This window comes from Phlebotomus papatasi, chromosome 3 (assembly GCF_024763615.1).
Source record: "Phlebotomus papatasi isolate M1 chromosome 3, Ppap_2.1, whole genome shotgun sequence".
In the NCBI taxonomy this organism is placed as follows: domain Eukaryota; kingdom Metazoa; phylum Arthropoda; class Insecta; order Diptera; family Psychodidae; genus Phlebotomus; species Phlebotomus papatasi.
In genome coordinates this window covers 34238376-34253807 of record NC_077224.1, presented here as the reverse complement: position 1 = coordinate 34253807, position 15432 = coordinate 34238376, and the positions used below count along the sequence as shown (strand labels likewise).

The following is a 15432-nucleotide window of genomic DNA, read 5'->3' as shown; positions in this document are numbered from 1 at the left end:
TATATGGGGGGCTAAGTTAAGTTCCCGGCCGGCCGTCCGGCCGCTCTTTGGAGCTTAATAGCTCCTAAACTAAAAAAGATATCGACTTGCGGTTTTCGGCAAAGGTTATATATCGGGTGAAAATTGCAACTTGGTGCATTGACCCCCCACCCCCCACCCCTCCTTCCGCCATTTTGAAGACCCCCCTTTTTTGTTTTCTCAATAGCTCAGCCCCTATGGCATCGATCGGGCTCAAATTTTAGTATGTTATAGCTGGGCCTTAGAGCTTTCCGTCAATACCAAACTTAAGGTCCCCCGACCCCCTGATCCGAGCTATAAGGGTCCAAAAAAAAAATCTTAAAATAGCCATAACTCCTGTTCTAATTGTTAGAATTTAAAAAATGAGGGCTTTTTGGAAAGCTCTCGTGAAATGCCACTTCCCCTTCTAACATCGCAAGTTCATAAAACCACCGCTAGGGGCGCTATTATTAAAAAGAAAATTTTTAAATCTTAAAAGTTAAATAACTCAAAAATTCCTTATGAAATCGGGCTGAAATTTTAGTATGTTGTAGCCGCAGATTATACCTATCAAACAAAAAAAACCTTAAGTCGATCCATAACCCCTGACCCGAGCTATAAGGGGTCAAAGTTCGAACATTGACCGGCCTCTATCTCCGGTTCTAATTAACATAGCGGCCTAAATTTTACCTTTTTGGTTTCGTCTCGATGAGCACTTTCAGATGGAAGTTCAAAAAGTCACCACAGGTGGCGCTGTGATAGCGTCAAAATTCATCGAAATTCAAAGTAATTTTTCTCAAAAACGGCATTGTGCAAGTTAATGAAATTTTAGTATGATAGTCCAGTCTAAGACGTTTCCAAAATGGTGCAAATGTGCGCTGTGGTTAAAACAGAACCGGAGATATGAGGGGTCAAAGTTCACAAAATTCAAAAAATCATATCTCCGGCTCTATGTGACCGATTTTGATGAATGAGGGCTTAAACTAAATATCTCACCAAATGCTACAACTTTCTAGAATATTTGAACTTCGTGGGACCAACACCAGGGGCGCCACAGTCGAAAAACCAATTTCAATATCACATAACCTCAATTATCTCGACTGTCGCTGAACCGATTTCGATGATTACTTCGACATAATTGTAGAGGACATTTGTCTCTACATTTCGTCCATACATCATTTTCTGCTCGGACTACGCTATCACTCCGATTTTGCCGTTTAAGTGTGAAAAAATTGATTTTTCCCATAATAACGCTTTGAAATCACTCAGATGCCAATTTGACTGCCTCTACTCCACAAAGACACTTAAAATAGGGTTTTAACTCTTTCGCGTCCATAGGGTAATGTCATGACTCGGGGAAAAAATTTTTTTTTGGGTATTTACATTAATTGAAATCTATCTGTTTGTGCACATCATAATAGAAGGATGTAAGATTCTTGGCTCATTTTCTCAAGACTCCAGTTAGATTTTAATTAATGTAAATAGCCAAAAAGAAACTTTTTTCCCCGGGTCATATATGACCCTATGGACGCGAAAGAGTTAAATGGAAAGTCCCACAAAATACCACAATTCTTTGATATAGTTGAAGTTCAACAAATGAACACTTGGGGCACTCTGGATGAAAAAACAAGTTAAGAAACAAAAAACCTCGCTTATCTTGGCTTCTGAGTAATCGATGAGATCATGTTCTATGGGAAAATTATAGTGAACATTCTGGTCTACATTTCACCCATATAACACTTTTCTGTCAGTTCATCCAAATCCTTGATATTTTGGTTTAAATACAAAATTTGTATAATTTCACGAATTTGATTCAAGATAACTGAATGGCGTCTCCCAACTTCAGCTCTAAATCGAATTTGCATGCACTCCGAGTTAGCTCACGTTAAGAATCTCACCTACATAAGCCGGTTAGGATCATCTGTCCCTTTTCTTTTAGCAGAGACTCAAACCACAATTTTCTTCTAAGCACTAGTTTTCCACAATTTTCTAACGATTTTCTTGCTTTTCCATAAATTTTTCTCAGTGTTTTCAGTCTGGACACACAAAAAATATTTGAATTTTTAACAGTTTTTTGAAGCACAGACAAAAACGGACAAAAACCCCGTTTCGGTTGAGGGAAGTGAAAATTTAGTCATTACGAAGGTTCCAATGGTATCAAGCATGGGCACTTTTCCCTACATCTCCAAACTTTAACTCCAAATTAATTTATACTCAATCCGATTTTGATAACGTTAAGAATCTCACTTAGAATAAGCTGACCTAGACTTATCACTAACTTTTTTTTTCTAGACAGACGTGGTCCTACGAAAAAAGAGGTGAGACCACATAATAAAAACAATGAATTTCCGAAAATGTAAGTCGAAATACGAAACATAAATTATTCATTAACATTTTATTAGAAGAAAAATCAATGAGACCAATTTCTCCTCAAAGCTTTTTCAAACAGCGTTTTGTGAATTCAGTCAGTGTTCCTTTTTTTACCTTTAGTCAGAATCAGCTCCTGAATGTGGACCCGGACACTGTTCAAATTCAAACTCTTCTAATTCGTTCATTTCCTCTGCCGATTCCGTAGATGTAGATTCTGGACTCGATGGTTGTCTTGCGGATTTTTTGATTGATTTATCTTTCTCGAGTTTGTTCAACTTCTCTTTCAAAAGATTGATCTTCCGGTCCCTTCTTTTAATTTTTTTTTGCAAACTTCCGTATTCCCTCCTCATCTTCAGAATTTTATTTTGCAATTTCATAATTTTCTCATTTCTCTGTAAAATGAAGAGGAAGTATAACTTATCAAAAATAATTAAATGGATTTATAAAGTTACGTACACTTCTTAATTCCCAAAGAATTTCTGATGTTCCAGGAACAATATCATTTTCGACAACAGCGAACTTATTAGCAGATTTATCAGTTTCTCTACGTATTGGCTCATTTTGCAAAATTCCATGAGTATTTCTCATATTAACTTCATTAGGAACAGATTGAGCTTCTACTAATTTTACAGTGGCTGTAGCTGCGGGCTCATTTTTTGGAACAATAAAAATTTCAGAAGCATTTGTGTAACTTATTTGTTCAGGCTCAACTTTGATGTCAGTTTCATTAAGGAAATTGCTCTGCTCGAGGTCATTATTAGGGTCATTCTTAAGATCATTTCTAGGGATATTCCTAGGATCATCAGCCCATTTCTATAATAATAAAAAATTAATAAAATACATAGCTAAATTCTTTTTTCCCCATTTAGAATTTTTTACCAGTGGAATGGCATCGGGATTCAAAAAGACTTTCCATTTAGAAGCCACACATTTTTTATAAATATCTTCTGGTCTGAAATGTTCGCTACACACCAAAACAGAACGTGCCTTTAATGCACTAGGTTGCAAATTCAAACGATCCAACCAAATCTTTTTGCGTTCTTCGTCAACAGGAAATCTGAAACAAAAAGAAATTTGCATATATTACATTCAGGGGCCTCTCGACATTTCATTTTCCCATGCGTTTTTACATAGAGGCACTGAATACTATTGGCAAGTTTTTTCCTAAAGAGAATTGACTTATCAGTCTGATATATTTCGAAATCGTGCATTAGAAGCTATCTAAAAATACATATTTCATAATGCTCGCCGAAATAGTACAAGAACTACGAGGAAATTTGTTTAAGTCGCGGTGCAATATCTGCAAAATTTTTACAAGGAAAAGTGAAAAATATCTTCACTTTTTATTAGGCTTGATGGGCCCCTGATTACATTATTATGCCATAGATCTTAACAGTGTAACAACGGTCTGTTTGAATGAGAGGAAGCCGACATTTTTGTGTAAATTTCAGTCTCATACGTTTAATGTTTTTATTTTTTCATGCTTTCTTTTAAACTTATTGGTTCATGCCCTGTAAGATATGTAATTTTAGAAACTCCCAACAGGATGTTTTGAAATGCATCATAAAAATTATTTTTAAAAACATATCTCTTACCTGTGAAATGTTATATTATTATCGTTGATTTTAGCTTTGACTTCTTTACTGCGACTGGAATATTCACAATTCCCCAAAACACAAAGAAGAAACATAATTGTATTTTTATAAATTTTATAACAATTTCTGTGTTTGCAAAACTTGATTTTAGTTTAGCTTCAGTTTTTTGTGCAGAGAATAAGTAAAGAAAAATTTACGGTTCCTCTTCAATGAAATGTTGACATCTCTGTACTTAAAAAGAAGCCAACTATTTGTATAGTTGTCTCACTCACGCTTACCTTCTCTTTTTCACATGCTTACGAACCGCCCCACAAATTTTCTAACCTATTTGAAGTAATTACAAAATTATTTACACTCTGCCAAAGGATAGCCTAAAAAAAAATAAAATCCATAAAATCAATCTTAATTTTAACCCTCAAATTCTAATTATTTAAGGGCCTTGACAGACTTGAGGATTAGCCGAGTGACGGCTTAGCGTAAATATATTCGAAATAATGGTTAAACCACATTACTATTATTTTCCACTAAACTGTCTCTCGGCTTAAGTCGTTAGTGTGTCAATGGCTTAACCCTTTAATTCTTTCGCGTCTTTAGGGTCATATATGACCCGGGGAAAAAAGTTTCTTTTTGGCTATTTACATTAATTGAAATCTAACTGGAGTCTTGAGAAAATGAGCCAAGAATCTTACATCCTTCTATTATGATGTCGTGCACGGACAGATAGATTTCAATTAATGTAAATACCCAAAAAAAACTTTTTTCCCCGAGTCATGACATTACCCTAAAGACGCGAAAGAATTAAGGACGACAGGGTTAAAATTTAGGGCTCGGAAAAAATTATTTTTTCGGTCTTTTTAGAGCAAAACACAACTTTAAAATTCCGCAAGAAAAATTTGTTTTTGGGTCACTAAAAATCGAACTTCAAGGGTTAATCCTTAATATGTAAAAAAAACCTAAAATATGTTCTTCATGACCTATTTTCGTTTAGATTCCAGGTGAGAAAAGGTAAAGACCGCCTGAAGACGGTTTAATCGTCTATCAAGTTAGTATCAAAAGAATAAATTATTTTTATTAAAAAAAAAAGTGAATAAATAGTATAATAAATGAATTTGTTGCAGTCTCGGTCAATTCGCAGAAATCGACTATTTTACGCATTCTGGGCAGTCTTTGTGGGATTTGAATTGTTTTCTATATGATTAATATGATGAAAAATGCAAAACATTTATATATTTTACCAGAAGAATCAGAACAATTAAAAAAATATCGTTAATTTTTAGAAAATTTTACATCTGAACGTGAATCGACAATTCCACTCGCAGGCGATATATTTTTCCTTCTAACTCACGCACTTTCTATTTTTGTCATTTGTCAATTGAAATACGGAAACTAGAATAACATATCATTCAGGAAACAAAATTTTTACTACAGTAAGAATACTTTAAAATATTATTGTTCGAACTCAAACAGAGAGCAGTTAATATAATCGATTTATTTTTGAAGTTTTGTCAGCGTCCTGGAGCTTAAACGGTAAAAGATATCAAGTTCCGGTCTTCTGTGACCCCCATTAAAAAACAATATCTTCAGACCAGACGTTTTTTTTCCTTGTCCCCCTACCCCAACCCCCAACCCCTCCAAAACCATGTTTTTTTTGGTTTTTTTCCAAAACGGCTTTTACTAAAGTTTTTATTACATTAGAGAGGGTCCCTTTTTCAACCGATTTGAATAAATTTGAGTTTTTTAAAAGATCTTGAAATTTCCAGCCCAATTGCATTGGTTGCAATCGGTAATGAATCGGTTAAGTGCCCATAAATGGCCAATCTTTTTTAAATGTTCTTTTTCCGTTCGTAAACTTGTTACTCATCTAAACGCGAAACGGTAAAAGATACGAACTTCCGATCTTCGGAGGACCCCTCCCCCTCCATATGCAGACCCAAGGAACATTATTATGAATTTTTGTTTTCCAATTCAAAATAATTTTTTTTGTTTTTTTCGAAAAAGGTTCCTAAGATTTCTTTTATTTTCGGTATGTTTTAGAGGTGGTCCAGGTGGTCCGGGCGAACATTTCGTCCAATCATACCAATGAGATCTTAAAAAACTAGCCATATTGAATTTTTGAAAGTCAAAGTTGAGCTGGTATTGAAATCGGGTTTATTTTTTGTCTTTTGTTTGCCGGTATGCTTGTAATTTCTAGCGTACAATAACTTTTGTTTGTAAACATGTTTTTAAAATTTCCTATGAGAGGGAGAGAGAAATGACTAGATCTCTGTTTTATTTACTCTCCTTGAAATGTCAAAAACACATTTACAAAACAAAATTTATTGTGCGTTGAGCATAACTCATGCCAGAACATTCTAAAATGATCATTTCTTTACCAATTTTTGTTTTTAAAATGCTTCTGCGGTTTATGAATCAATTTAATCACTAACACCAAAAGATCATGAGAAAAACTAATTCACGGAGAGCTCTATTTTGTGAGTTCGCGCATTTTGCAAAGCTTGGGACGCTTTACCACCTCTTTTTTTTTGCACTTAAAAACGAAAAAACGCAATAACTGAGTTTGACGATTTTTGAGTGAATTTTTGTAAAAATTCAATTGTACAATTAAACATCTTTTTTTTTTCAAAGGAGAGATATTACCGATATTACAAAGAAACAATCGTATATTTTTATTCAGATTTAGGATTTTATCGCTTTTACATGACATTTTTAAAGAAACTCAGAAGTCTTCTTTGTAATTATGGCCAAAGAGTAAGTAATACTATTAAATTCATTAAATTACTAATTCAAAATTGAGACAAATTTTATGAAAAGTTGTTTTTGAGTTTAATTAATGATTGTTTACCACCATACAGCATCATCGTCTAACTCTTCTAACTCCTCAACTTCAACCATATCCTCTGACTCCTCTCGCGAGAGCTCAGCAGATTGTGGACTCATAGGACTATTTTTCTCAGGATTCTTTTTGCATTTGCATTTCTTCATTTTAGCTTTCAAATCAGCGAGTTTTTTGTTCCTCCTTCGCAGCTGTTGTTGAAGACATTTAACTTTCTTTCTTAAATGCAAGATGGTTTTTTGCATTTTCATATTTACTTGATTCTTCTACAAAAAAAAATAATAATAATTCTTTATATGATCTCAAAAAAAAGAGTTTAAAATTATGTACTTTTCTCAATTCCCAAAGCATTTGCGTTGTTCCAGGTGCCGCTTCATTTCCATCAATATTTAACTGCATTTCATCAGTGTTGCTAATTTCTATTAGCATTGGTTCATTTTTTACAACAATTTGCTCATTGTGCGTATTCTCCAAAGAAACTTCTTCAGTAGCATGTGGTACTTCTATAAATGTAAATGTTCTTGTGGTATCAGGCTGAATTTGAGGCTTAAAGAGAACTACTGCATCATTTTCGTAGCTTATTTGCTCAGTTTTAACATTGATTTCAATTTCCTCATGTGTTCCATATTCTGGATCAACTTTTTCATATTTTCTAGGGATATTCCTAGGGTCATCAGCCCATTTCTGTAATAATAGACGAATAGATTTTTCTTTTTAATTTTAAAAATATATATTTTTTAATTCTTTTGAAAATATTACCAACGGAACAGCATCAGGCACCAGAAAGTACTTATACCTAGGCCGTATATATTTTCGAAATATGTCTTCTGATCTGAAATGCAAGCTGCATACTACAACATGAGTATCTACCACATGAGGTTGCAAATTTAAATTATCCAACCAAATCTGCCTTCGTTCTTTGTTTACCGGAAATCTAAATTAAAAAAAAGGAAAATTCTTATTATATTTCACAATTTTTTACAGTGCATGTTCCAACGGTCATTTTGAATCGAAGAAAGCGTCTGTTTTTGTCTGAATTTCAGTTGTATACGACCTATAATTGTAATTTTGTTTTATCAAAATATATTTGCTTTTATAGTGAAAGTCATGTGTTTAGAATTTTAAAGTAACATTGTCTAAAGCTAAACTAAAGTAATCATCAGTTAAATTTGTCAAAACATTTCAGAAAAGGACAAACAACCATTTCCAATATCTTACCGGTGAAATGATATGTTCTTAGCCTTATTACGTGCTGATGATATGGTATCACAATTCTCCACTATACAATGACAATAAGCCATCGTGATTGTCTGTTTTTCCAATTTTATTTATTCAGTTTTTGGAAAATAATATTTAAATTTAGTTTTGCTGCTTCTGTGCTTGATAAATTTTTGACAACTATCACGTCAAAATCATATGTTGAGTGAAGCCGCATTCCTTTATAGTCGTTTCACTCGCACTTATGCTCTCTCTTGCACATTTTGCTGTCTGATTTAGACGGGTGTGATTCATTAATAACTAAGTCCTCCGGCGAGTGGCCTTCAAAGTTGAAGCCAATTTCTTACGTTCACATACAAATGCGTATGGGAATTTTTCTGCACTCGCGAACGTTATGCTAAATATTTAAAAAGTAAGAAGCTTTTCCGTATTATAAGATACCTTACCGTATGGAGAGATAAATATACTAAATTTTTGTTTAAATAATTTTTTTCCTTGGAGCACTGTGAGCTGAGTTCGAGATCAATTTAGGAATTGTCTTCAAATAGCTCCATATAAAAAGGCCAATTTGCCAGGCGCTTGATTAATAACAACTACATAGAACATTTCTAATATTAATCTTACATTCACAATCAATGAATTCTTCTTATTATAAAATTACCAGCCAATCTTTCCGGTTTGGAAAGAGCTGTACCAAATTTCGGCATAGTTGCATGTAAGCGCCAAAGTCTTGAAATGTAAAATTTTGAATACAAATAATTTTTTTTGTCTCTTATTTTTAAGTAGTTATCTCTTGAAATCGTATAGTATAGTTTATCGTCTTTGTTTTGTCTAAAATTATTCTTAATTCATCTTAAAATGAATAAAAATATAAACAGGGCTTTGGGTAATATTTCGGCCACCTCAATTCTACAGTAGACTCTCACTCAATCGGCTCTTTTTCAATCGGGCGACAAATTTTGTTGACAATTTTCACGCTTAATTATGAAGCTAATTTGCTCAAATTCGCTGTAGTTCTTCCTATTTTATCGTGATTCTTTATAATTGAGCGCTTTTTGTGGAATTTACAAAGGCTTTGATGCTCAATTCTATCGCTAAACCGGATGACATTTTGCCCCATATTCCCGATTGAGAGAGAGTCTACTGTAATACAGTAGAGTCTCTTAAATTCGAACGCTCGGGGGGTATTTTTGACATTTCTCACCTCCCAAACTCGAACGATTTTTGCAAAATTAACGAAATTTGTGTGAGATTAAATTGTACTTTGAATCAAATTCCAGTACTTTCTCGCAAGTCTTAGTAGTAACATACTTCCTTTTCATTTTACACGACCATAATGTATGTAAACATTCAGGAAGAAGCACAAAAATACGATTTTCATTCATCAAGAATACTAACTTTCTAACATAACCTCACAATTGACATTTTGAATCCAAACGTCGTTCGAATTTGAGAGATTCAGATTTGAGAGACTCTACTGTAATTCCTTGCTTTTCTGAAATTCTTCCAAAGTATTTTTCACATCATCTCGTTCGTCCAAACGACAATATTTTCTTGTACATTTTGTATGATTTCTAGAGTATGCAAAAACTAAAATTTTATGGAAATTTGAGGAACAAAAGAAATGGCCGAAATTGCAAGCTGGACGAAATTTTACACACTTACCCTATCTACTTTCTTTTTAAACATATTAAATTCTCAAGTTAAAAATGTCTAATATTCATATCAATATAATTTTTTCGAACGAATACGTCTATTTCAAAAAATCTCCTAACGGTAATTTTGAATTGAGTAATACCTTATTAAGTAATTAATTTAGTTGACTCATAGTATCTTCTTCTATTCCCAAAAATATTTTTAATTTATTATTGTGGAGGGCACTATCATGAACATCTGTCCAATTAAGTTTAAATATTCGCTTTCGATTGATATTAAACAAATAGTCTAAATCTACTTGAATAAAAGTTCACCATGCACTTTTTCTCATACATTTCTTATTTCTCACCTGTGGAAGGACAATTTTTCTCCCTTTTGTTCGGATTTACTGTCACAGTTTGGAACAACACAATATCTCTTAGCACTATTCATTCTCTTTTATAGGCAAAGATACTGCACAATTATAATTTTATTTTTGCTTAAAACAAAAATGAATTTTTGATAATGTTACAGAACGTCAAAATGAAAATCAGGAGAGAGAGACGGCTAGATATGTTTTCTAGTGACTTTCACTTTCTTGCATAGCTTCACTTGATCAATAATCTCTTTCTAGAATTTGAGGAAGTTCATTGAGGATGAATAGAAATCACAGTCCAAACTTTCTTCTGTAACTTATATTATTTTGCATTTAAAATAGATTACGTAGATTTGTAAATCTTATACATAGCATGCAGAAATATTAAAAAGCACATGGAGGATTTAATTTAAAAACAATAGTATTTTTACATTTTTTACTCATGGAAAAAAATCTTACGGATCCGGCACACTTTTCATTCAGATCAGGAAAATTTCATGAAATCAAACTTCACATCCCTCTCTTGAAAGCTTTGAATATGTTTATCTCATTCTTCCGCACTCGAATTTGATTGAGCTAAATTGAATTTTGAGTGATATTTATGTTACGGCGCGAAACGCCTCTCTGGTGGAAAAAATGACAATTAATGCCATCGGGCAACACCACTTCTCTTGCATCATGTCAAAATCGACACGCATTTAGTTAGTTTAGAAAATAAAATCCGTATTTGTTAAAAGAATCAGAAGAGTTTTCATTCCAAGAATCATCACACAATATTCTCAAGGATTTGAGGCAGCGAAAGGTGAATAAAGATTGTTTAATCGGGCAAAGGAAATTGGTTCTTTTTCACTAGATATAATAATCATTTATTCATTCAACACACAGGTTCGTACAGATCTCACAGGATCCAGCCTGGGAAGATTCCAATACCATTCAATCTTACACTTATCATACACACAGGTTCGTAGAGATTCACATGATCCAGCCTGGGAATACACAAACAGCATTCATTCTGACATATTATCACACTCATAGGTTTGTCTCGCGACCAATTTAAAAGAAGAGTGCGAAAGAATGAGATAGACATATACAAAGCGTATGGGAAAGAAGGGGATTCGAATTTCGATTTCATGAAATTTTCCTGGTCTAAAAGGTGTGCCAGAGGCACTACTACAATACAGATTTTAATTGTAAAGAAAAATCGGCAGTTAAACCTGTAAAACTTTAATGGAAAATTTCAAAATTTACCATAATTTAATATTCGAATTGCAGATGAAAAATAAAATTGTAACATCTCGGAAAAATATGAAAAATGAAAGCGTTTTTTTTTAAACAGTATCCTATAAATTACTTTCTTCATGTAGAATCAATCCCTTGATGCAGATCTAGATTCAGACTGTCGTTAGACTCGTCTAACTCCTCCAATTCATTTACTTCCACAAATTCTTCAGTTGAGGATTCGGTAGATTCTGGACTAGATGGAATTGTCTTTGCATTTTTATTCGATTTATCTTTCTTTAACTTGGCTTTCAAAGTACTGATTTTCTTGTTTCTCCTTTGCAATTTCAGTCGTAGACATTTGATTTCCTTCCTTAATTGTTGATTGGTTCTTTGCAATTTTATATTTTCCTCACTCTTCTGTAAAATAAAATTTAATATTTTTTCAGAGACCTTTAAATATGAAATAAAAGTTTACGTACGCTTTTCAATGCCTCAAGAATTTCTGATGTGTCAGGTACAATTTCTTTTTCAATTTTTGGCTTGAAGTAAATTTCAGAATTATTTGCGTAGCTTATTTGCTCAGACTCAATTTTGATTTCACTTTCATCCAGAATTCTATTCACAGAATCATCTTTTTCATCATTTCTATGGATATTCCTGTGATCATTGGCCCATTTCTGTAATAATAAAGGACAATTAGGTTTACTATTTCATTTTATCATTTTAGCAAATTTTACCAATGGAACGGCGTTAGAGTTTACAAAGTACTTCAATTTTTTCTTCACTATGTCTTGTGGTCTGAAATGGAGGTTGCATACCATAGCATTAGGTTTTATTTCGTGAGGATGCAAATTTAAACAATCAACCCAAATCTGCCTCCTTTCTGCGTTAATCGGGAGTCTAAAAAGCAAAAAAAATCTCATTATATTCATGTCACAAATTCAAAATCACAGCTATTGCAATGTTCCAGTTAGGCCACGTTTCCTTCGGACGATTTATGCTTCGCAAAAATATTTCTTTAAATGTGTTATAAATGAATTTGGCCCATTGTAATATTATATTTTAATAGCTAGTCAAATGCATCAAATTTTCAGAAAAGAGCTATGGATGAAATCCATAAAAAATATAGAGAAAAAATTGAATTGTCCGAAGCTTGAGACACCCGAAGGTAGCGCGCTATCCCCTATATGTTATCTGCATATATGCATTGTTTTCTATATTTGGTTTGAAGCAATGTGGAAGATCATACACTCAACTATCGGACATCCAGCAATCTGACAACTATGTTATATCCCGAACAACAGATGTCAACAATTCTCAACAAACTCAAAAAAAAATACTCATCACATTTGTCATTTTCTCTCCCATTTTTACTTCTGATCATCCGGTTATCGGAAAGTTGAGTCTTTACAGCAGAGGTGTGCAAAAACCGTTGAAACCGAATAAACGTCAAAATAAGTTTGTTTAGGTGGCGTTTTGACTATTGACGTACAAGTTTCACTTGACGTTTGTTCGCAAATATGGTTCTTGCACACCTCTGCTTTACAGAGTGTATATAAATTTTAATCTGTTTGTCGTTGGAATTCTGCTCGTGTACTTATTTAAAACTAATATTTAAAAAAAGCAAATTAATCCATTCGAATCTTTCTGCATATCATACATAAATCAGACAATTTTTAATTCTATTTCCACGTTTTTTTTAATAATTTATTTTATACCATTTATACGAATTGTGCTATTTCAAAAAATCTCCCAACGGTCATTTTGAATTGAGTAATGCCTTATGAAGTAATAAATTTAGTTGACTTATAGTATCTTCTTCGATTCCCAAAAATATTTTTAATACTTTTATTAATTGTGAAGGGCACTATCATGTCTATCGTGTCCTTAAAATATTTACTTTTGATAGATGATAAACAATAGTCTAATTCTAAATCTCCTGGAACAAAAGTTATCTGTTCACTTTTGTTATAAAAAAAAATCACTTCTCACCTGTGGAAGGACAAATTTTCTCCCAATTTTCCAGATCTACTGCCACAGTTTGATACAACACAAACTCTCTTAGTACCATTCATCTTTTTTATAGACAAATGAAACGCTTCACAATTTATAATAACTTTATTTTTGTGCAAAGCAAACCAATTTTATTATATTGCAGAGCTGTCAAAATGAAAACCGGGATAGAGAGAGATGGTTAGATATATTTTTCAGAGACTTTCTCTCATGCTAGTAGCTTCATTTCGCACTTATGCGATTTGGGTGGCATTATTTCAGTATTTTATATATCACAATTTTTACAGTAGATTCGTTAATTCGGCCCTTTTAGGATCGGGTTACTTTTAAATTCGGGCAGCAGTAAAATTAAGAAAAAGTTTCTTGACATTTTTCCAGTTTGCTTATGATTAACAAATGAAGCAAAAATATGATCAAATTTGCCACGGTTTGTTTTAATTTTGATGTGATTTTGCATTATTAAGGGATTTTCGTGAAATCTACAATATAAATATATATGAGTATGTAAACTCAACTGCATTTCAAAAAGTTTGTCGCCCGAATTTCTCTCTAATGCCCAACGCACAATAACTTGTTTGTAAACATGTTTTCAAAATTTCCTATGAGAGAGAGGGAGGTAACTAGATCTCTGTTTCATTCACACTCACTGAAATGTCAAAAACATGTTTACAAAACAAAAGGTAGGAGAGATTGGGACAAAACGGATATTTTATTTTTTTTACAATACTCGAGCGCTTCAAAAATTTCTAATTAGCGCAGTTTTATAGGATATTTACCGCTCTACAACTTTGTGAAAGTAATTTTTCTCTATTTTGCGAGGAAATACTTTATCGAGCCAATTTCTAAAAGGTAATTTTGTGACTATTCTAATAGGTCTAAAAATTTCGATATTTTTTATTTTCTAAATTCCTTGTTCGAATTCTAAGAAACTTACGACATTGAAGGTCTATGGAGAATATCTATGGAAAAAAATTTGAGCCGCTATCTTTTTTACCTTGGAAGATATTGAATTTTGAATTTTTCGATTTGTGACTTTTTCCCCAGTCTCCCCTATTGTGCGTTGGGCATAATTCGGATGACATTTTGGTCCCAAATGCCCGAATTTGAGAGAGAGTTAACTATAGATATTTTGTGCATTTTTATAGAATATAGGTACGGTTTTATCTCAGCTCAGAAAGTTTGTATTGAAGACTTTTCATAAGTTTAGGTTTTACAAACCCTTGTTTCTTGTATAGATGACGTTTCTAAGATTTTATTTAAACAAAAAATAGGAAAAGTGGGATATTTTTACATAGTATGTGCCGAAGTATGCGCTGTACACAATAATAAATTACAATTTTTTTTGTATCGACCATGTTTATTGCAATCTGTAATCTGTAAGTACATTCAGCAATTACTTTCACGGGAAAGACTAGTCACAAAAATATTATTAGGTATTTTTTTTACATTTACTTTGATATAGGGGAGACTGGTGCAAAATTTGTTAAATCGAAAATTTTAAAATTCGATATCTTCCAAGAGAAAAGAGACCGAGGCTTCAAATTTTTATCATACACAGAGAATAAAAAGAGGTAATTTGGTGGTCCAAAGGAGACAACTCCTAGTGGAAATGCACCAAAAAGTTGGATAGCCTTGGCGCCTAGCCCCTTTTTGACCAAAGGAGACTATTAATAGTCAACAAATTGGTTAGCGCCTGAATCAACCCACAGATTGTCAAATGTTTACCTGTTTTGCCAATTAAGTGGTTAGTCTTGACATCAAGCACCTTTTTGGACCAATGGAGACCATCATGGTCAACAAATTGGTTAATACCCACATTAAGCAACTTTTTGTAAAAAGTATACAAATTTTCTCTCCTTTTGCCACCTTTTTCATTAAAAGCTTCTTTTTTGTTTCTGTTATATATATTTTTTTATTTCAAATGATATATGTTGCAGAATTATTGACATAAGTTTTTTTTTAACAAAGTTAGTTTTACAAAGTTCTTCCACCCTAATACAAGTTTCAAGACTTTGTTTATTGTAAATTCGCACACTGTTAAAATGCCTGTCAATTTTCGTAATTAATTTCTTGCACACAACATAGATTTTGGGAATTATTTTCCAAAAAATATGATACTTCATAATATGTGCCGTTTTAGAATATATTGTCATTTGATGAAACTTTGTCATTTA

At 32.8% G+C, this 15432-nt stretch overlaps 3 protein-coding genes across 4 annotated transcripts; all 3 read right to left on the bottom strand.

Annotated features, from left to right (window-relative positions):
- Positions 1-2373: 2373 nt before the first annotated feature.
- Positions 2374-4251, bottom strand: LOC129805392 (uncharacterized). The gene is made up of 4 exons (XM_055853277.1): positions 3963-4251; positions 3247-3424; positions 2824-3180; positions 2374-2759 (listed from the first exon to the last, which is right to left on the bottom strand). Exons 1-4 carry the CDS (start codon positions 4055-4057, stop codon positions 2484-2486), a joined length of 906 nt encoding a protein of 301 aa, XP_055709252.1. The 5' UTR covers positions 4058-4251; the 3' UTR covers positions 2374-2483.
- A 2353-nt stretch (positions 4252-6604) lies between these two features.
- Positions 6605-10187, bottom strand: LOC129805393 (uncharacterized). Of its 2 annotated transcripts, none has more exons than XM_055853278.1 (4): positions 10019-10187; positions 7555-7729; positions 7126-7479; positions 6605-7061 (listed from the first exon to the last, which is right to left on the bottom strand). In XM_055853278.1, exons 1-4 carry the CDS (start codon positions 10099-10101, stop codon positions 6801-6803), a joined length of 873 nt encoding a protein of 290 aa, XP_055709253.1. In that variant the 5' UTR covers positions 10102-10187; the 3' UTR covers positions 6605-6800. The 2 variants fall into 2 exon arrangements, with proteins under 2 accessions (XP_055709253.1, XP_055709254.1); XM_055853279.1 differs by lacking the exon at positions 10019-10187 and adding an exon at positions 8014-8221.
- A 1045-nt stretch (positions 10188-11232) lies between these two features.
- On the bottom strand, positions 11233-13397 carry LOC129805394 (uncharacterized). Its single transcript, XM_055853281.1, has 4 exons — positions 13238-13397; positions 11983-12145; positions 11725-11922; positions 11233-11662 (listed from the first exon to the last, which is right to left on the bottom strand). Exons 1-4 carry the CDS (start codon positions 13318-13320, stop codon positions 11381-11383), a joined length of 726 nt encoding a protein of 241 aa, XP_055709256.1. The 5' UTR covers positions 13321-13397; the 3' UTR covers positions 11233-11380.
- Between the last annotated feature and the right edge of the window lie 2035 nt (positions 13398-15432).

What these genes read in the sequence shown, in the direction of transcription:
- LOC129805393 (XM_055853278.1), bottom strand. Translation starts at nt 10,101, where the DNA reads ATGAATAGTGCTAAGAGATATTGTGTTGTTCCAAACTGTGACAGTAAA. An exon ending in TGCCTGATGCTGTTCCGTTG is followed by an intron (nt 7,480 to 7,554) that starts GTAATATTTTCA and finishes CTATTATTACAG; the next exon opens with AAATGGGCTGATGACCCTAG. An exon ending in TGCTTTGGGAATTGAGAAAA is followed by an intron (nt 7,062 to 7,125) that starts GTACATAATTTT and finishes TTTTTTTTGTAG; the next exon opens with AAGAATCAAGTAAATATGAA.
- LOC129805394 (XM_055853281.1), bottom strand. Translation starts at nt 13,320, where the DNA reads ATGAATGGTACTAAGAGAGTTTGTGTTGTATCAAACTGTGGCAGTAGA. An exon ending in GAAAATTTGTCCTTCCACAG is followed by an intron (nt 12,146 to 13,237) that starts GTGAGAAGTGAT and finishes TTTGCTTTTTAG; the next exon opens with ACTCCCGATTAACGCAGAAA. An exon ending in TTCTTGAGGCATTGAAAAGC is followed by an intron (nt 11,663 to 11,724) that starts GTACGTAAACTT and finishes TTTATTTTACAG; the next exon opens with AAGAGTGAGGAAAATATAAA.
- LOC129805392 (XM_055853277.1), bottom strand. Translation starts at nt 4,057, where the DNA reads ATGTTTCTTCTTTGTGTTTTGGGGAATTGTGAATATTCCAGTCGCAGT. An exon ending in ATCCCGATGCCATTCCACTG is followed by an intron (nt 3,181 to 3,246) that starts GTAAAAAATTCT and finishes TTATTATTATAG; the next exon opens with AAATGGGCTGATGATCCTAG. An exon ending in TTCTTTGGGAATTAAGAAGT is followed by an intron (nt 2,760 to 2,823) that starts GTACGTAACTTT and finishes TTCATTTTACAG; the next exon opens with AGAAATGAGAAAATTATGAA.